Below are 22,558 nucleotides of genomic sequence, written 5' to 3' on the forward strand. Positions count from 1 at the left end.
ATAAAAATTTAATTTTCTTAGCGCCAATTTCAAATCTGAAATATGAAAGAAATTGACAATTAACAACAAATCGTTGACGCAATGATTTGATGGGTCATTTGAATTTAGCGCGCAACTGCAACTACAAAAATATTAATTTTTGTGGCATACTTTTAGGGGCAAAAGTTACCGCCACCAAATAAGCAAGTGACTTGCTGCATTTCTGCTTGTTGCTGATTTATGTTCGCCTGGTATTTCATCTGCTTACTTGCAACTTTTTCGATGTTCGCGGCTGCTTCAAGTGACCAAAGACAGCAACAGATGACGGCAAAAACTGCCTAGTTAGCAAATGAAATACTAGGAGAACATAAATCAGCAGCAAGCATAACTGCAGAAAGTAATCTACTAAATAAGTGACGTCATCTATTTGGGGGTCTATTTCAAATTTGAAATTTTAATGTAACCGACAAAAAAAAAAACATCTCCGTTAAAAATTAAAAACGTATTATTAGTATGATTTTTGTTTTTTTTGCAATAACTCGATTGCTTAAAGGACGATCAGGATGTCCTTTGACACAAGGATATGGCTAGTAAATACAAACCGATTGACATACTCAAAAGGACGAAAATCCTTACAGGAGCCAAAATAAACTGTATACAGAAAATAGGCTATAACTTGAGAATGTCCTTGCGTATCCTGGAAAGCAATATGTCATTCGATGCGTATTCATGAGGCCTAACAACATGTCAAAGGACATTCCAATTATCCTTGTAGTTCTCGAGTTATCCTTTGGACCTTGAATCAAAAAATTACAACTCTTGTATCCTTATATGATTTCAATATTTTTTGATGCCAATCGATGGAAAAGGTCCTTGCGATCCTAGCAATATTCGACCGTTGAAAATCTGACAGGATATGGCCGAGATATAGCTTGTTTTCGAAAAAAGGCCATAGTTGCACCCTCAAAGTATGCTATAATTTTTTTTTTTAGCGCGAATTTCAAATTTGAAAGTAACCTGCTGCTGCTTTCTGTTCGCCTGGTATTTCAGCTGCTAAAATGATAGTTTTTAGCCGTTCGTGGCGCTAAGAAACAATGTAGAAAACTAAAAGTTAAACCAATAATATATTCATATTTTTGGAAAGGTAAGTAAGTACCTATATACTTACTGAATATATTCAATATATTACGATCTGCAGTTAAACGGCGTTATTAAATTGATAGATTTCGATCCCACTGATTGAATTCGTCAGGTCCGGTCAAAATGCACAAGGATATGGCCGAGTAAGGATAAATTGTTTTTTTTTTTTTTTTTTTTTTTTTTTCATTTCATTTTATTAAGTGAAGAATCTGTACAGCAAATTTAAAGTACCTTAACATCACAGGAGTATCAAAAATATAAAAATAAACCAAACCTCAACACAAATATGAGGATTACATACATATGTATCAGCGTTATTGGCACCTAATTGTTTTGGCAAAGCCTTGCCGTTTAAGACGCCTTAATGGTCTCGCTGGAAGTAACTTCCTGGCTAGTAGGCTGCGGTGTCTTCTAAGTTTATCGCTATAGCGGCTTGTGTGTCTCCCAATCTGTTCTTCTACAGTATGTAGCTTCAAGTCTCTATGAAGCGTTGTGCCACGCACGAACCAAGGACAGTCTGTTATGTTGCGTAGTATCCGATTCTGCAACACCTGAATTCGTTTATAATTGGATTTGGCTGCGATCCCCCAAATCTGGATGCCATAGAGCCAAATTGGCTGGATGCAATGCGCATACACTGCCCTTTTGCATCTTAACGGCAAAGTGCTTCGTCTTTGAATAAGCCAACGCAGTTGCTGGATCCTTAGGTTACATTTCTTAATTGTGGCTTTTAAATGTGGCCCAAATGTAAGGCGCTTGTCCAGTGTAATTCCAAGATACTTGGCTTGCGATGGCTGCTCCAGAGTAACTCCTTCTAGTTGGATTTCAGGGGTATTCATTATAAGCCTTTTCAGTGTGAAACAGGGGTTCGTTGTTTTAAGCGGATTTATTTTCAAGTTCCACCGTTTACACCAAGCAGCAAGAGCTTTGAGATATTCTTGTATTCCAATAGCTGCTTCTCTACGGCAACTGGAGTTATAGATGACTGCAATGTCATCTGCATAGGTCGCAATAAGTGCTTTGGAAGGAGCTACCATATGTTGACTGTTTGGGCTGGGTATATCAGCAGTGTACAATGAATAAAGCAGCGGTCCAAGCACACTACCCTGTGGTACTCCTGCACTCATACGATAGTTATTAGAGTATATATCCTTAACTTTGACCTTAAACTCACGTCCATCCAGATATGACCTGAAAATTCCATAGTAGGGAGCAGGTAGGAGGTTTTTAATTTTGGACAATAAGCCATAATGCCACACTTTATCGAAAGCTTGCTCCATATCAGGATAAATTGTAACAATACAGCAATGCAGCAGCAAAGAATTTTTTGTAGCATACTTTGGGGTTGCGGCAATTCAAATTGCTATTACGCCAACAAACCATAGATGGCGCCACAAAATGCTTGATCTTTTGCGACTTACATTTTATCGCATCAATTTATCGTTTGTATTAATTTCATACTAACCTTTTTTGTACCTAAATACTATGATGTCCAATTGATTAAATAAAATTGACATATTCTTTTGTATTCTATATATTTTGTCCACAATTTTTGTATTGTTTTGTTTTTGTCATTTTCATTTTTTTTGTTTTGTTGTTTTATTTTCATTCAGCAAATGAAATTCGCTTTACATAAATTTATAGATTTATTTGTTGCTGCTGTTTTCATTATACAATGAAATGATAACATATATGTATATATGCCCTTAATTATTTATTAATTATGTGACCGTTAACTAGGCTTAAGATTTCCTTGTTTGGTTTTTTTTTGCTTCTCTCAATGGTAAGTAAATCGACTTGGACTTGGGCCTTCTTCCTATGTATATGAATATACTATATAGGTTTATTATATATGTATTTTTTTTGTTTTCGTTTTTTTAATGTTTATTTGTAAGTATGTACAGAGTCTTGAGCTGGGAGAATGGAAGTGCTAGTGTTGTATGTATGTGAGTAACTAGTATCATGTATTTATGTTATGTTCGTTTTTAGGATAGGTTAGAAGAGTGAGAGAAAGATTGTGATTATTAATTATAATAGATATAGCACAATGGTCTATTTTAAGGTAATTTCATTTTTGTTTATCAACATAGGAGCTTTACATAATCCATTTCATTTTTATTGTGTTAGGTGCGCAGAGTTTGGGTGGGCTTTTCTGTAAATGTATCTGTCTAAGTGTGTGTGTGAATCTCTTCTGCAAGCTTTCAGAAAGCATATGCAACATTTGGGATGCTTAAATGCTAATGAAAAAAATGCCTGTTGCCTGTTTTGTATGTATGTAACGCTAGCTAATTGTACATTATACACTTGAAGAAATTTTGCTAAAGGTATAATAATAAGTATGTACTATATGTATATCATATACATACACATATCATACATATCAATGTACGCATGAGATTGGTTTAAATAAATTCTCTTTGTTTTCGCTTAATTTCCAACTCCCCAGCGGGGGGAGGCTACGAAAAATATTGACATTGACCCCATGTATTGTATTGTATGTATGTACCACTTATGTATATGTAAATGTAAATGTGTTTTTGTATGTAATTCATTCATTGATTTGATTTCATGTTTCCATCTCAAGCATTACAAAAATAGAGCATCATTTCGAATTTTGAATAGATTATAATATTTTGCATTTTCTTCTTTTTTTTTTTGGAAAAAAAACATGGAAAGTTTTATGCTTTTTATACTTGACTTGATTTCAATTAGACGATGTATAAATTTGATTCCATTTGTATTTAAACTTGATTAATTTGTTGTATGACTAATTGTGCAAGCGGGAGAATGTTTTTGCTTTCATATTTCTTCTTTTCGTTTTTTTTTTTTTTAGGTTAGGTCTATCATTTGTTTTACTTTCATTCATTTTTCATTATGTTGATCACAGCTTTTACAATTCTAATGATATACAAATGTATGTATGTTTGTGTATGTGTAAGTGTGGCCAACAAAGTAAATGTGTGTGTGTGTGTGAGTGTCTCATTATTTTCTTTGACTAAATTCGCACCAAAAATACTGTTATACATGTGTCTGTATGTGTGTGTGTGTGTGTGAGCACACTTAAGAAAAATCGTATATGGATCCTTCTCTCTCTTGACATATCGCAATTACATACTTATATATTTATAATACTTTTTTCGACTTTTACAAATATTCACAAATTGGGAAGCGAGCGTGTTCCCAATTCCACATTCGCTTCAATTTCGCAAGCGATTGCGGAATTCGAAACACGCGCTGCAATTCGCGTTTATTTGTTTTTTATGTTTGTTGTTATGAAAGCTGCTAGTTAATGGATTTACCTCGCTACACACAACAACTAAATATTAAATTTCTATTTATCTTTTTTGGTTTTGTTTTCTCATTTTTCGTTTTTCTTTTGTTTTATAGTATTTAAAAAGGTAATACAAAATATGTTGATTTTAGTTTTTAGTTTCGCCTGGCATATGATAATCATGAAAAGAAGGCATGTCATCGTCTTGTTTGTATGTTTTTGCGTCCGTCCATATGCTGAGCGACTTTTTGTTTGTGTTTATTCATTTATTTTTTTACATTGTTTACTTAGTAAAAAGTTTTAGTAAAATTCCACTACATGTACACGTTAGTTTTCTTCTAACAAAAAGAACTTTGAAATGAAAAATGTCTATAAAAAAGAAAAATTATAAATGATAACAAAAGGGAAACGACATTTAATAACATTCAACAGCTAGTACGACGGTTTTAATTCTTGTTTATCATCATCATCATGATCATCTTACGTTTAACGTTGTTCCATTTTCCATTTTGTTCGAAAGCGATACGAGGATCGAATTGTTTGGTTCTCTAGTTTTGTGGAGACTTTTTTGCTGGTGGGGTTACTTCATTACGGTACAAGTTATATAGCGGCAACGATTTCGGGCGGGGCGGGGTTTGGAAAATAGCTGGGAAAATAATTTAGCGGCGTTTTCTTGGGCTATTTGTCAACAATGCCTATATAATATATAATAATAATATACTATGTATGTATGTACGTATTGTATTGTATGTATGAATGCCTGACATATAATATGTATTATCGTATATATGATAATGCTATGTAACTAATTAGTTATCTGTCTGTTTTGTAGTTGATTGTAGGAAATTTGCATCAATTTGCACAAATATTATTATTCTTATTATTTGTATATTACTTGTAACTTTTTTTTAATGGAAAGTAATTAAAATACGAAATGAAATGGAAACTAATCTCGATATACAATAAATATTTTTGCTAAACGGTTTTATCATCATGTCTCCTAATTTGTAATTTCATTTATTTATTTATTGACTTCATTTCCACATTCACTTACTTTTTCTTCTTTGCTTCCTTATCCGCTACCGTTACACCGGACGGTATCAACTTGTGTTTTTGTGTGTTTTTCTCTTTCTGCTATTGGAATTTTTTTCTGACTGTGCTGGTTCCTCTTCTCTTTCGTACTCTTCCTCCTTGCCTTGCGTCTCTTTCGTTGTACTTTTACCGCGGTTTCTCTCTAAGCGTCATTTAATTCATTTTCTCTTTCATTGTGTTAACATATTTCATTATTTTGTTTCTTTTGTAGTTAACTTTTGTCAGGCTGTTGTGTTAATTAAACATTGTTTGTTTTAGCATGTTGTTATTTATTTGATTTTTTCTCTCGTTTTTTGTTCGCATTTTATTTTTTTCTTGCATAATGCTGCTCTTGTTTTTTATTTTGTATATTATTTTTGTTTATCTAGTTTTCTTGTTTGTTTTGTTTTTAATTTGTTTGTTCCTTTTTCAATATTAATTTAATTTAAATAAATTTACATTACAATTACAATTCTTGTTAATGGGAGTGGGAACAGGTGGTGGTCAAGGGGGGTCGGGGAGGGGGAGTTGGGCTTAAAAAAAAAATGTATATAAAGATTATTGCAATCATGAAATGATCATATATAAAAAATTCACTTTAAATATTAATTACGTACATTACAAAAAAATCTTGGTATAAATACAAATACATATACATGTATGCATGTATGTGTGTGTTTTGTGTATGTGTGTTTGTGGTGTAAGCAAATGGAGTGTGTGTGTGTGTCACACACATGCATATTATATAGAAAATCGTTAGCAATTTAACAGTTGCTCTCTCAGTTTTGCAGCTACACATTCAATTCATTTCACATAAATAATAATAATAGTAATTATAATATAATATAATAATAGAGTAATAATAATAATAATAATAATAAACATACAGAAAATAGTCAAATTTACAATTTACCAGCCGCTTACATAAAACATTGCTAAACTTTTTCATTTCTTTCTCTATCTCTCTCGTTCATGTTCGCGCTCGCTTTCTCGCTCTCTCTCTCTCTCTTTCATTTCAAATATCGCTAGTATATATATAAAGTTTTTATATAAATGTGGTTGTTGGTATGTGTTTTAAAAATAGCAAAAAAAAGTATATATTTTTATATATATGATTATGATTAGCATAAACGAAATCGCACATTCAATACAAACAAAAAGAAAATTACAATTTCTCAAATTCCTCGGCGTAAAATCATAATTCAGAAACGAAAAAAAAAAAAACAAAATATAGTAATATATATATCGTATATAACCAAAAATATGGGGGACAATCATAGAATTAATCTGTATACAATTTGTATTTGTTGTGTGGCTGCTGCTTCTTTTTTTCTTTCATATATTGTTGATGAATTTGTTATTTCATTTTTTTAATGTGTATGTTTGGTTGTGGAAGTGTGGATGCTGTTTGTTGTTGTGGTTGAGGTTGCTGCCTATTCGGAGTCCTGTTCCCGTTCATCGAAACCCGCCAAATCGACAGCCTGCAGCATGCCACGCGAATGCGCGTACTCGATGAGCGCCAGATGGCAGAACACATATTGATCCGGCATTTGGATGGAGTAGGCGCGTTGCGAACGTATTTTCTCCACGGTGCCGCGTATATCCGCCGTGCCCACATCCTCCAGACGCGATATGCAAATGTCCAGCGTGATGAAGGTGCCTAAAAAATATATCCGCAACATATTTAGCATTGCAATAACTGATTACCAACAAACTCTGCTCTCACCTGTGCGTCCAATTCCAGCACTGCAGTGGACCACAATAGGTGGACCACGCACATGACCAGCCCAAGTATCGCCCAGAGCACGCACCAGCTGCGCCTGCTTGTCGCGCACCTTCTGCAGGAAGTTCAACATCGCCATGGCCGAGCTGGGCACACCGTAGTCCGGCCAGCTGGTGAACTGCCAATGTGACACATTGCGAATTTCGTCAGTCTGAGAGGAAGGTGAAGAACACAGATGCAAAGCATTAGTATAAGCAGCAAGATATATCACAGAAATATATGAATAATATGCTAAAGCAAACTTAAATGGTACCAATATATAATGCAAATATATGAAACTAATGAATGCACTCCAATTTAATCTTTTCTTTTTAACCAAAACACATTTTGTAAACATTGAAATCTATGGTAGAGCAATAGTACGACAATTTAAATATACTAGCATGATGGGATAAATTTATACCATAAATGGTATAAATATATACCAAACATGAATATGCATTTCTGCATTTCTATTCCAAAATATGAATGCAGTCCAATTTAATCTTTTCTATTCAACCAGAACCCTTTTTATAAACATTAAAATCTACCATCTATGACAATTTAAATATTCCAGCATGATGGGATAAATATATACCATAAGTGGTAAGCATAAATGGTATAAATATATACCAAACATGAATATGTATTTCTGCATTTCTATTCCAAAATATGAATGCACTCCACTTGATCTTTTTCTATTTAACCAAAACCCTTTTTGTCAACATTGAAATCTACCATCTACGACAATTTAAATAATCCAGCATAATGGTAAAAATATATACCATAAATGATAATCATAAATGGTATAAATATATACCAAACATGAATATGTATTTCTGCATTTCTATTCCAAAATATGAATGCAGTCAAAATTAATCTTTTCTATTCAACCAGAACCCTTTTTGTAAGCATTAAAATCTACCATCACGACAATTTAAATAGTCTAGCATAATGGTAAAAATATAAGTACAGTTCGAACAATAGTACGACAATTTATACCAAAATATACCAGCATGATGATACAAATATATACCATAAGTGGTAAGTCTAAATGGTATAAATATATACCAAACATGAATATGTATTTCTACATTTCTATTACAAAATATGAATGCAGTCCAATTTAATCTTTTCTTTTTTTGTTAGCCAGAAACCTTTTTATAAACATTAAAATCTACCATAAAGTAATATTTTTACAATTTGGAATACTAAATATACCAGCAATATATCAATTGGTAGGTACTTATACTACTAAATGCATTCGATATTAAATCAATCAATGTGAACACAAAATGGGAGCATAGTTTTAACCTTTTCTATTTAAACAGACACTTTTTATAAACATTCGACAATTTTGAATACTAAATATACTTAGAATATACCAATTGGTTGGTAGTTAAGCCACTAAATGTATTACGACATTTAAATAATCAATAACTATATCTATATGAGTACAGTCAAATTTAACCTTTTCTATTTAGCCAATACCCTTTTTTTATTAACATTAAAATCTGCCATACTATTATTGAATACTAAATATACCAGAAGTACACCAATTATATAGTTATACCATTAGTCAACATAGTTGCACTTCGACTACTTTCATTACTACTCTAAAATGAAGCATTTTATTAGCTTCTTTTATTTGAATTTGTAAAATTAACTTGTTACCTAGTTAGCTATTTCTAGGACTTATAGTCCCTGAACTCAACATATTTTTAAGAACGAACAGACAGCAAGACATTTAGTATGTAACTATTTTAAGGAGTTATAGATCTCTCCTCCTTTTGCCTATGACAAACATTTCATGCTAGTACACAGTTATGATAGAGTTACCATAATACTCTATTCTGTATTCTATTCTATAAAAAGTGACTTTCGATTAACTGATTGACTTGGGCACGCAACACTCACCTTTAGGTTTCTCAATTCTAGTGAGGCAACTGTGTAATCCTCGTTGCACTCGACGCTAATTGTTCGCACATGGTAATTTCCAAACTCTAAGGAACTATCTTCAGTCGGCTCCCAGTATTGGCCGCATTTAACACGTCCGCGTTCCATGACGCGCGTTGTCATAACTATAACTAAGCAATGTTGTTCCCAGATCATGCGCCAAAAGTCCTGGGATGTCTTTGGTAATGGACCTGCAATCAAAGCGGTATCAAGAAATTAATTGTCGAGCTAAATATAGCACCATTATTATAAAGAAAACTAACGGGTTTAAGTTCAAAGAGTAAACGAATTTACAGCAACTAGAAGAGGTCTTTCTTCAAATTTTAGTAAAACTTAAGTGTATTGTTTTCTTTTTACTTTATTCTGCAGATTTTAGTAAGGAAAACTAAAGTAATTCTAAAACTATGTTAAAGAAAGTTTAAATAGAATTTAAGAACTCTGTAAATACTCAATAAGCTGAATTAATCAAAATGAGAATTATTTACTTTTTTATTTATTATATTAAATCCCTTATTAAATACTACATTGAATTTTAGAGACTTCGACAATGATAATTATTAATCTCTTGCAAATATTCCTGGCCTTACACAATTCCACTTTGCTGATTACCAAATGAAAGTTAAAACTTGATGTAATCACAAAACAAAGATCGAGAAATATAACCCTTAGTTATTATGGTTGTTGAGATCAAGTTGTTTGTGCATGCAGACAGACAGACAGACAGATGGGGAGCTTATTGCCATTATTTCCTATTTATTATCGATTTTGCTTTTTTGTGGAATAAGATAAAGCTGTCATGTGTCATGTGTCGCAGTTCCCATGCATTTTTCTTTTGGAGGTTGAAGCCATAGAAAAGTGCAAATTAGAGGTGGAGAACAATCGTCAGCAGTATCGACACTATCGATGATTGTCATCGTCTGACGTCTGACAGTGCTATTAATAGTTGTCCACCTGTAATGCGCGCCACAATCGATATCAGCAGCCTCTTTCGATAGTGACCAAACGACTATCGATGCTGTAATCGATAGCTGGCGTCTCCCACTGCTATCGATAGTTGTCCATCTCTAATGCGAGCCACAATCGATATCAGCAGCCACTTTCGATAGTGACCCAACTAACATCGATGCTACCCATCGATAGCTGACGTTGCTATCACATTGCTATCGATAGTTGTTTATCTGTAGTGCAAACTCACCTTGAGTTGAAATATATGCATTCTTCTGTTTATAGCCATCGACAAAATTCGCATTGATGTAATCGGACAGCTCGTCTTCATCCTCTCGCGCCAGGACCACACGACTGTGATCGTAGCACAGGACATCTGTATAACGATTTTTGGTCAAATTGTTGCGCATGCTGTGCGAGAAGAGAAACATGGTTAAATAAGCACTATTTTGAGGGGAAGATGTCCGAACTTACCGCGCATGGAGGAAAGTGCCTTCGGGTGCCCGATTTCGTATATCCAAGTACTCCTTAATTAGGCCCTGACGTCGCCGCTCCTTGACCATTTGCACAATCTGATCGAGCGTCTTGGGATCACCCTCTTGGCCGGCCAGACTGTCGTCGTCACTGAAACCGGATGAGGCACTACTTGGCGGATTCTCAGACCACAAATCACCGACACCGGCGGCACTCCCATTGACAGCAACTCCTCCGCCAGCAGCTGCCACACCGCCTGACGTCGTTGTCGTCGTCGTTGTTGCTGTTGTGGCTGCTGCTGCTGTTGTTGTTGTGGATGTTGCTGTTGTGGCAATGTCTCCTCCTGCTCCGGCGGCAGCTGATGTGCCGTTCTGTTGCTGAATGCCGCTGGTGTTGAGCTTGAGCAGCGTATTGTTAGCGGTCCGATGACTGGGACTCAGTCCGTTGATTGTGATGTTCTCGTTGGGTTCCGTTGATTCGGTGTTAATCAGTTGCTGTTGCTGCTGTTGTGTGCCAGCTGCCGCTGAACCGGTGGCTGCTCCTCCTTCGCCACCAGCAGCCACAGCAGCTGCACCACCGCTGACCGTGACCACGGTTGTGTTGCTATCGCTCAGCTGATGCACAGCACTGATAATGGTTGTTGCTGCTGCTGCGTTGTTGCTGTTGCTGCTGCCGTTGCTTAGCGGCGTTGCTGTCGTCGCTGTCGCTGTGGCAGCTGCAACACCAGCGACACCCACTAGATTGGCAAGCAGTTCGTCTTCACGATTCGTCATCGATTTGCGGCAATTTAGCAACCATGTGGCGTGATCGATTTCCAGCGTGCCGCCAAGATGCACTGGCAACGCCTTGCGCGGCACGTGCAGACTCAGCTGCGGCACCGATACGGTGAACACTCGCTCGCGTAGCTTCTCGCGCACAAACAGGCGGAGGATCTTGAATGGCGCCTTGAACCACAGCGGCGCCGTCACGATCAGCACTTTCTTCAAACGCGCCGGATAGCCGCCCTACAATAATAAAATAGCAAAAATTCAAATTAGTAAAATATTATATATTAATTTTTATTATATTAATCTGTGATGTTTGTTGCCAGAGCGATTGAAATCGAATAGAAAATTTGACAAGTTCGATTATATTGAAGAGTTATGAACAATGTTGTGTTATCGATAATAATAATAATGTTATCGATAAACGATTCCTCGCTCTAATAATATACAATTTCTCAAAAAAGTTAGCACACTGCAAAACAGAGCAAGTTGTGCTGTGAATGAACAATGTTGTGTTATCGATACACAGATTAATGTTATCGATAAACGATTCCTTGCACTAATAATATACAATTTCTCAAAAAAGTTAGCAAACTGCAAAACAGAGCAAGTTGTGCTGTGAATAAACAATGTTGTGTAATCGATAAATATAATAATGTTATCGATAAGCGATAGCTTTCAACAATATACAATTTCCCAAAAAAGTTAGCAAACTACAAAACAGAGCAAGTTGAAAAGTGAGTAAACAATGTTGTGTAATCGATAAATAGAATAATGTTATCGATTGTTAACGATTGATTCCAATAATAATACCCAATTTCGCTAAAAAGTTTGCAAACAGCAAAGCGGGCAAGTTATTCTTAAAAGCAGCGTAAACGATTTGTAATGTCAAAAGTCAGGAGTTATATTTATCGCACACTTAAATCACTCACTACTGTTATCGATAAACGATTACTTCAGTAATTTTAGCTTTATAATTTATGCATGGCACAAACTTAATTAGACTACTTATGACGAAGGCAGTTTAACTAATAAATATTAATCAATTCGATTAATTTATATATATATATATATATATATGTGTGTGTGTGTGTTCTAGTTGCGTGTGTGTGTATAACGAGCTTTTTTATTGCCTGGCTCAACAGCAGTTGCACACACGCTAAGGTCACCTGGTCGACGGTACCCACAAATGAATATGAACATCATTATTACACATATTCTATGCAGATAGTAAAACATGTATTTTTTCGGATCTTTCAAAATGATTCCTGACACGAAACAAAAGCACATGCCATGAACTAAACGATAAAGTTCACTTTAGTCTTGTCTGCCTGATCATTAAAAAGAATTTCGTTTAGAATGCAGTTCTTCAAGTTCTTAACTATATGATATTTGTAGGAATTATGATTACTTGATATACAGTTTTACTTTGGAGAACTTGTTAAGACTATTAGAACAGATAAACTGTATTAAAGTTAACTATATGTCACTTTAATGTGACAAATAGCGCCAGAAATGAAATAATTCCATTTTTTGAACAAATTGTAATCCCAATGTTTAGAAAATTATAAACATTCAATACATAGTATTGATATGAGAACAAAATATTACATAAAATAATAACAATTTATCTTTAAAACATTGAAGAAGTCAATAAGTTATTATCTGTATGTTAAACTAATCCATACAATAACTAACTATCGCTTTAACGGAAACTGACGCTAAGTTCCACACATTCTAGATGTCTTCTAATCATCTAGTTGCAACTTTGCTGCTAAATTGCTTTACATTTTTTTTTTGCTGCTATGCAGTTCTTATGAAGCACACGTGTGAGACATTAAGAAACGCTGATTACAATTCTAAAAGAAGAAAAACACTGAGCACTGTCAGAGTGTAAAAACCTAATTCAATTTTAATGAAGCAAAAAGTAAAAGAAGCTGAAATTAGTTGAGCTATAAACACTTCGTTCATAATGCAAATGAAAGTGGTTCATTTTTTTAAAACTAGTTCAAATGAACTAAAGCGAACGAGTTGCATTAAAGTGCGCGAAACGAAATGGTAATAAAATTAAAATTGATTATGCTGTCAATCAAATTGAATGCAGCTGCGTTTTAATTTCGCTTTACAATTTATTGACATTCGTCAACACAACTCAATTTGTCGCGGCTGCTGCGACGTCGACGTCGACGTTGGCAGCGGCGTCGCGTAGGCGGCACTTCGATTCCTCAACTAAGTGCGTGTGTATGAGTGCGTCTGTGTCTGTGTCTGAGGCTGAGAGTGTGCGTGTCTGTGTTTAATTAAGTGAAATGCAAACACAACAACAAAATCAAATGCGAAATGTAAATGAAAATTGTTTGCCGCCTCTGCTTCTTTCATTCATTTCGCTGTTGTTGTTGTTGTTGTTGTTGTTGTTGTCGTTGGAGGCGTTGTTGCGACACAACCTTCACCCAGTTGGAAATGTTGAAAATTTCATTGCGGACATTTTCAATTGCAAATGGCGTCGCCAACCGCACTCCTCCTCCTCCTCCTCCTCCCCCTTCCCCCGCTAGCGCTTGTATCCGTGTCAGCGGCATTTATACATAGTTTATTGGCCAATCTTCTCTTTGTGTCGCTCCCCTTGCCATCATCCACATTTCTTTCTCTTCTTTCTCGCTCATTTTGCAGCTGCATACAGCGTGGTCTGCATATAGATATGCATGCATGTGTGTGTGTAGAGGTAAGGCATGGAGATTAAGGTCAGCGGCAGCACAAAGCAAAACAGTGACAACGACAACGAAAACAACAACAACAACAACAAGTGCAGATGCCAGCAACACGAAGAAGTAGAAGTAGGAGGAGCAGAAGAAGAAGGAGAGCGAGAGCAAGCTCATCTCTTTGGCAAATATGTCTGCTAAAAGGCTTTGCACACGACCCACGCACACAACGCAATCAGCTGTGCATGTGTGCGTTTGTGTGTGTGTGTAAATTAATTTTAGTTCGAGAAGCTGCTGCTTCTTCTTCCGTTGTGACCTGTCGCTGCACATGATTTTATCGCTATTGATATCAAAATGGAAATTAATTTGCAATTTGCAATACGAAATGCGTTGTTCATTGATGTCACAAATACACACACAGAGAGAGACACACACACACACACACGATAGGTAATTGGCAATAATTGGCATCCAGTTGTTTGCCCAAGCATTTCCAGCCCTCATTTCCAGTTTCAATTCCACTTCCAGTTTGCTGTTTTTGCTTTTTTTGTTGCTGTTGTTTCATTTGCTTCGCAACTTGTGCGCTTTGCTTTCATTGTTGACTTTATGGCACTTTTGAGATTGCATCATCAACATAACTGCATTTCATTTATTGCTCAAACATTTCTCTCCCTCTCTATTAGCCGCATTCCTTCCACTTCTCTCTCTCTATCTCTTTTTTCTTCTTTTCCTTCTAACCATTACAATGTAGGGTAACTGCTGTTGGTGACAGGCAACACAAATTACTGCATCAACTTTGTTGCCGTCTTTCAACAATTTCTTTCTTCCAAACTTTACGAGATGAAGTCTACGAATTTGACATATTGCTTGCTGCATTGCCAACGCAATGCAACTAGAGCGTGTTCTAGTTGGATATCAAATTAATTTCAAAGTTGGGATGAGCTAATTCGCTAAATTCATAAAATCAATTTCATTATATAAATTATACATACATATATAACAGAAGAGGTTAAAGTCCTGTGCTTATGTCTTATACATTAGCATTATTTCCCTAAAATAATTCATATAATGTTCCCTTTTTAGATCTGTTTAAGTCGAAAAGTTCTAATCTCCAATTTGTCTTACAAACATAAATACGTCTGTATTCAAGTTTTCCAAAATAGTAAAAAAAAAAATCTCAACACAAATTTTGCTTAAATAGAATCAACAACAATGAAGTCATAGATTGATAATAGCTCCAAAAATGATTTTTTTTTTCTTTTCAATGTATTCTAGTTATTCAATAATTCAATATATCATCGTATAATCTAGTATATTTTACAGCGTACTTTGCTGGACTAAAGTTCTCTAAAAGAAATAGTAAAATAAAGTCTTAAACACAAACTTTGTTTAAATATTTTTGCCAAAAATGAATCAGGTTAGAGATTTTTAATATCTCCAATAATGATTCTATTCTATGGAATATATTTTAGTTATTCAATAATTCAATATACCATATAATCTATGCTAAACTAAAGTTTTCTAAAAGAAATAGTAAAATAAAGTGTTCACCATGAATTTTGTTTAAATATTTTGTCAAAAATCAATCAAGTCAGGGATTGGTATTAGCTCCAATAATGATTATATTCTATGGAATATAGAAGTCAAAGATTATTAATAGCTCCAAAAACGATTCTATTCTATGGAATATATTTTAGTTATTCAATAATTCAATATAACATCGCATAATCTAGTATCTTTTACAGCGTACTTTGCTAGACTAAAATTCTCTAGTAGAAATAGTAAAATAAAGTCTTCAACATAAATTAAGTTTAAATATTTTTTATCAAGAATCAATAAAAATCATGTCAGAGATTGTTAATAGCTCCAAAAATGATTATTTTTTATTCGGTATATTTTAGTTATTCAATTATTTAATATACCATCGCATAATCTAGTATCTTTTACAGCGTACTTTGCTAGACTAAAGTTCTCTAGTAGAAATAATAAAATAAAGTCTTCAACATAAATTAAGTTTAAATATTTTTTATCAAGAATCAATAAAAATCATGTCAGAGATTGTTAATAGCTCCAAAAATGATTATTTTTTATTCGGTATATTTTAGTTATTCAATTATTTAATATACCATCGCATAATCTAGTATCTTTTACAGCGTACTTTGCTAGACTAAAGTTCTCTAACAGAAATACTAATTTAAAGTCTTTAACACAAATTTTGTTTAAATATTTTCAATCAATCAAGTCAGAGATTGTTAATAGCTTCAAAAATGATTATTTTTTATTCAGTATATTTTAGCTATTCAATAATTCAATATACCATCACATAATCTAGTATCTTTTACAGCGTACTTTGCAGTAATCTATGCTTGACTAACTGCCACAACTGTGTGGCACATTTGCTGTAGCAAAATAGTTGCTGCAGTTTGTTTTGTGCCAAGGCTTCGGCGCTACAAAGTAGGCTACGAATATTCAGACTGCGTGCTGTGTGAAGCTGACAGCTGGGGTTTATACTTGGAAAGCTAAAGCTGAAGCTGAAGCTAAAGCTCTTGGAATGGAACGTGTGCGGAATGCTCATTCAATGTTCAATGCCGAAATGTTGAATGCCGCAAACTGTTGCAGCAGCAACAAAGTTGGTGCCTCAAACAGCGAACACACTCAATTTGCATGGCAACTAGAACGCAACTTGACAAAAAAAAAGAGTTCTTTCTACTACATCGTCATTGTTGCGTGCCGACTGTCATAAAATAAATAATAATTATATAGTTGTTGTGTATAGAAATTGCTGTATTGTTAATACAATAGCAACAAATTGCCCCAAATAAATCAAGAAGAAAAGTATTTGGCTTCGTTACAGTGCGTGCTTGTCAAGTGCAACAAAATATTAACTTATACAACTAATCAGCAATTGACCCAGAAAAAATAGTGCCACAGATAATGGAAACATTTCACGTAGGTGTTTTTATAGAAAAAAACAAATTCTATAAAAAAAAAGTCCCCAAAATAGTTTTTTTTTTCATTTTGATTTTAATATTAAAAATAAATTAAACTAGAAATCTTGAATTTAGTATTTAAATATGCAAATATTTTAATATTTAATGAATACTACTTTTTGGCTACCAAAATTAGTAATCATTAATAATTTCTTGAGAAAAGTAACAAGTATGTTGATTGGAATCAAAGTGGTTCTAAAAAAAAAAGATTCAACTAAATTTAGATATATCGATATTTTTGGTCAGATTTCACTGTAATATTCTATCGAAATAAAACTGTATCGATTCTCTCAGCTGAACTAAAACACATGTATGCTGTTTTTCCATTTAATTGGGGATCATACGTCCAATAAATTGGAATATGATTTGAGTGTATGTGTGTGTGTGTGGGCGAATGAAAAGAGGCATATTGGCGCAACGTAATAAGCAGCATTATGACGCACCTGTCCCTAATAAACACCTACAACAACAACAACAAGAACAACAACAATGACAATCAGCAACAACATGGACATAATCATCATTCAAGCAATTGACAGCGCTGCCTACACAGCAGCGAAAACAAAAACAAAAACACCACCAACAACAACGGCAGCAGCAAAATTAAGCTGAAATAATAAGCACAAAACAGACGCACACATATTGACAGACAGCGAATGTGCGAGCGAGCGAGAAAGAGGGACGCAAACACACACATATGTTGCGCGAAAAGAAAGAAAGTCATCGCAGCTTCCCTGTCTCGTCATACACACACACACACGCCTACAGCATTATCGCAGCCTTCGTCTTCAACTCTGACTTCATCGTCGTCAAGTGGCGGCTGCTGGACGAGAGAGAGTGAGAGAGAGAGCGAGGAGGCGACGCCTGAAGGAGTTAGCGACGACAAGTGGCCATGGTTATGCACTCAACATCATCGCTTCACGTTCCTTCGCTCATTATTACGTGCTTCGGCATGTATTTCGCTTCGGTTTGCTGCTAATTGTTGTTGCTATTGCTGAGAGGAAAAAGGGAGAGCTAGCTTAAAGCTTAGCTTCGCTTTGAGCTTTAATGGCGACATGTTGTTTGTTTGTCTGGAACGAAATTAGTTCCAAGGAACTGCTCACGTGTTCTTCTTGAACTAAATTAGTTTCAAAGAACAAATTACGATTGTTCTTCTTGAACTAAATTAGTTCAAAAGAACGGCTCGCGAACTAAGCGAAGATATCGATAAACTGATCGCTGAGAAAAATTTATCGTTGCGCAGCATGGACAAAACAAAAATGTTATCACGGCGTCTGAATTGTTTGCCCCATTGCGGTAATAATGCCACACAGCTACAGCTACTAAGTACATATTTAGCTGATCGTATGGACATTGAGTATACGCCACATGGTTTGCGATGCTTCAAGATGTTTGCTTAGTTCACGAGCTCGCTTTGCATACAACACACACTACTCGTTTTTTTGTCGTCAATATTTCGTTGCCCAAAAAAAAAAAAAAAAAAAAAAAAAACAAAAGTGAAAAGTCGCCAAGTCGCTGTCCAAATGCCAGCACATGGGTGTGCTATGCAAAAAATAAATAAATACAATACAAAACCAAAAAAAAAGCAATATTGAAACACTCACAACGATGTGTGTATGTAAAATTAGCCATGGCCAAAATTGGTAATGCGTTTTAAGCTTGTCGCCGGCTTTGGGCATGAAACGAATTTGTCGTCGTCGTCATCGTCATCGTTGGCGGCGTTTTTGCCTTTAAAGGCAAACGCTACACGCACTCGACGAACAAACAGACAGACAAATAGTTAGATAGCTATGACAGACAGGGATAAATCATCAGAGAAAGAGAGAGAGAGAGCAAACAGAGCAAAAGTACTTCAATGAATTATTCTGGGAACTGTTTAATCAAGCGCAACGTCTATCAGTGTAATCAAATGATTGTAATATTCTGCATAATAATAAAAAGAATACTAATTATAGCACTCCCCTCACATATACAGGAATATATTATTTCTTAATAATTTCTACATTTGTTTTCCAGCGAAACTTCGTTGCGCATCACTGATCGATAACATTTCATTATCGACACGAGTCGACTTGAATCGATTACTTTACAAATATGACAAATGTGTTTAGCTTTCTATTTCAGCTTGTCTCCCACATACCAAAAAAAAAAAAAAAAACGCGCTTGCTGAATGGTGAATAAATAAATCATAACGAGTTCCAAACAGCTGCTATTTCATTGATTCGCTCTCCTCTCTACTTCTTTCAATTCTCATTCAATGCTCTTCAAATGTCTTTTTATTCTGCTTGGTTATGTCATTTAGCAGCTGCTTTACTTTCTGCCTTTGTTCTCACTCAACAATAAGAAATTAAAGCAAATTATCTCGTATCTCACCTGCCACAGTTTCGACTAAGCAACGATTCAAAGTATTCACTTGATATCATATTATTCGTATTCAATTCTTATTTATGCATTCTTAAGTTCGAATCATTTTTATATAGAGTTTGACCTAGTTTTTTTGCTTGGCTGAAAGCAATAATACATCAACGCAGCTGAATTATTGATTGCAGTTGGAAAAAAAAACTTTTTTTAAGCCATCAAAATAAATGTTTATAGTTTCCCACCAATATTTGCAAAAGAACCTCGATTAAAGCTTTGTTGATTACCCTGATAAATTCTTTATGTTGAAGCACTTTATTCCTTTCGCAATTCTAAAATTAATAATTAATTCAATTTGCCCGCTTTTCCATACACAAAAAGCTTCTTACGAGTGGTCAATATGAATTGCCCTCTTGACCCCATTTTCCAGCGCCATTTATGAATGCTTCGTTGGTCTTCGCTTAAGGTCTGCTGCAGCCTGATTGAAAATGGGGTGAACTGCATTTGAAGTGCAGAATTTTCTTTGATGGTTTATATTTAGAGACCCTTAGTCGGTTATTTGACTAAGCTTAGTCACATTTTAGAATTAATGCGGAATTAATACACATCGAAAACAGGAATTCCATAAAAAGAGCTCTTAACAAAGTGCAAACTTTTTACTCTAATTTAAAAGTGAATATTTAAGTATAACTATTGAGTAGAAATTTATAAAACTTTCACAGAAAATTCATTGGAATTTTTTTTTTAACTGCAAAATATAACTAGAAAAATCCCCATTCAAATGAAAATCTGTTGCATTTATAAAATTCTAAAAAACTACAAAACAAACTGATATTTTCGTGTAGCTTTAGAATAAAGAAAATATTATGTAAAACAATTGTAAAAAACGCCGACAAATTTGAGTGGTTTCTAGTCAATTAAAAAATTAATACATACAAGAACATTTTATGTGAATTTTCTTAAGAGAAATGTCAAATTTCTCAAAATATTCTTCATTGAAATAAAATTTGTCATAGTTATAAAATTAAAAAAAAAAAAAACTACTACAAAATGTTAAAAACCAAACTGATTTTTAAATAGTAAAATGAAAAAATTCTTTGTTATCGTAATCAAAATAAAATAATTGCACTTCAAAGCAATATTTCATATTGAAATAAAGAAAGAAACTTTGCTAAACTGAAATTGCGTATTAACATTAAACTTTCTTAACAAAATAAAACTGTAATAAAGTTTGGCTGAAACTTTGAGTTGATTTTACAAGAGAAAAATAAAATAAATTAAAAAATTCCATTCCAAAGCAATAAATGTATATTTCATATTGATTGTATTGAAAATGAAATGAATATTTCAAATACAAAATATATAGAAATACTGAAACTCTAAAAAAATAAACTTGGCTAAACTGAAATAGTTTGACAATAGAGCAAATTGAAATAATTCCTTTGTATAGAAAGAACTATATAGTTTTGTATATAAAACTAAAGGAAATATGTTTTCTAGATGCTGCAATAAGTTCTCTTTGGCATTTTGTAATAAACGTGACTAGCTTAATTAGCGATGATAATTGGAATTCCGGAGAATCGAAAATCGAGACAATCGAAAATAATTTCAAAGCACACGAAATAGCTTTAAAAATAGGAAAATTTGCAAAATGCAATCAAGAAATAATTATTATTATGATGATGAGCAAAATAATTGCAGCAAACACACACACACACACAAACATTTGCATAATAAGTGTGTGTGTGTGTGTGTGAATTTTGTATTCTATTTAATACCTGTGTTGTTGTTCTTGTTGTTGTCGGCTGTAGTTATTGTTTGTTGTTGTTCTTTTTATTGTTGCTGCTCACTGTCAGGTTAATTATTTAAATAAATGTATGAATACGACGTTGTTGCTTTTGCTTTGTTGTTGTTTTGTTTGTTTTTGGCAATTGTTGTTGTTGTGTTGTGTTGTTTTTGTTGGCTTTTTGGAACAAATATATATTCGCACAATTAAATGCTAAATGCAAAGCACTTTCCTCTGTGGGCGGGGGGACAAAGGGGAGCACAGCGACGGGGGCGGATGGCGGCAGGGGGCGTGGGCGACACTCAACGAGGGCGCTAATTTTTGTACATTTTCAATTGGCAATTTTAGTTGCTTGCGATTTATTTGATTTTGTTTTTGTTTTTTTTTTTTGATGTTATTGTTTTTTCCTCTTTGTTTTGCTTCTTGTTGTTGTTTATATAATGTGATGCTTTTCAATGTTGTTGCTGCTGTTGTTGTTGTTGTTGTAGTTGGTTACACAATTGCACAAAATGATGCATTAAAAAAAATGTGCTAAACTACATAGAATAAATAAATAAATGTGGGCGAAACAAAAACAAAACAACACAGACACTCTCTCTCTCTCTGTCTCTGTCTCACTCGCGCTCTTCTACACCTTCCGCTCTGCTCAGTTGCAGTTACAATTACAGTGGGCAGCGACGCTGGCAGCGGGAGCACGGACGATGGGCAAGCAGGCAGCACTTGTAGATACTTTTCTCGCTGCCTATTCACAACAACAAAAAACAAAAATAACACAACTAGAAAAAGTTGCAACTTCTAATTGGTTTCTAATTTGACTTTTGTAATGAGTACTGCAATTGTGACCGCGTGACAACAACAACGACAACAACAACACACATACATGTGTATACACACACTTTGACACGTACAGGCTGCACACACACACTCGCACACAGAGAAGTACACGCACACTCACTCACACGTTGCAATATACAAATGCGTTTCTTTGCTCTCACTTTTTTCGCCGTCTCACACACAAAAAAAAAATAATATGTTCAAAAACAAGTATCGATTTAGTTGTTGAGTAATTTCATTTATCACTATATTTTACTTCGCCTTATTCCTTTTAATTTTGTGTTGTTTTTCTCCGTTTTTATTTATGTCTATTTCTATTTCTATATATATGTATATATTTCTTTTTATTTGGTGTGTGTGTTTTTTTTAGGGAAGTTTTGTTTGCTGCGCGTCGTCGTGGAAAGCTGAAAGCTGAACTACGTCTGTTTGTCTGGCATTTGCTGCCGCTGTCGCGCTGCCACTGGCCTCTGTCGCTGTTGGCAGCGAAACGGTAAAACGGCAATACGAATGTGTTGTTGATGACGACGACGACGAC

At 34.5% G+C, this 22,558-nt stretch overlaps 1 protein-coding gene across 4 annotated transcripts in view; it reads right to left on the reverse strand.

Annotated features, from left to right (window-relative positions):
- Nucleotides 1-5,858: 5,858 nt before the first annotated feature.
- Nucleotides 5,859-22,558, reverse strand: part of LOC117574120 (tyrosine-protein phosphatase non-receptor type 9) — a 42,604-nt gene continuing 25,904 nt past the window's right edge. For 3 of the 4 annotated variants that reach the window (XM_034257897.2, XM_034257817.2, XM_034257976.2), the window contains exons 4-8: nt 10,599-11,602; nt 10,375-10,535; nt 9,141-9,370; nt 7,188-7,395; nt 5,859-7,121 (exon numbers count right to left, since the gene is read on the reverse strand). In XM_034257897.2, coding sequence (XP_034113788.1) covers nt 6,895-7,121; nt 7,188-7,395; nt 9,141-9,370; nt 10,375-10,535; nt 10,599-11,602 — 1,830 coding nt within the window. In that variant the 3' untranslated portion in view covers nt 5,859-6,894. Of the gene's footprint in view, nt 7,122-7,187; nt 7,396-9,140; nt 9,371-10,374; nt 10,536-10,598; nt 11,603-21,181; nt 21,622-22,558 lie in introns of those variants that run through there. The other variant, XM_052008806.1, reaches the window with a different exon arrangement.

Source organism: Drosophila albomicans, chromosome X (assembly GCF_009650485.2).
Source record: "Drosophila albomicans strain 15112-1751.03 chromosome X, ASM965048v2, whole genome shotgun sequence".
Taxonomy (NCBI): domain Eukaryota; kingdom Metazoa; phylum Arthropoda; class Insecta; order Diptera; family Drosophilidae; genus Drosophila; species Drosophila albomicans.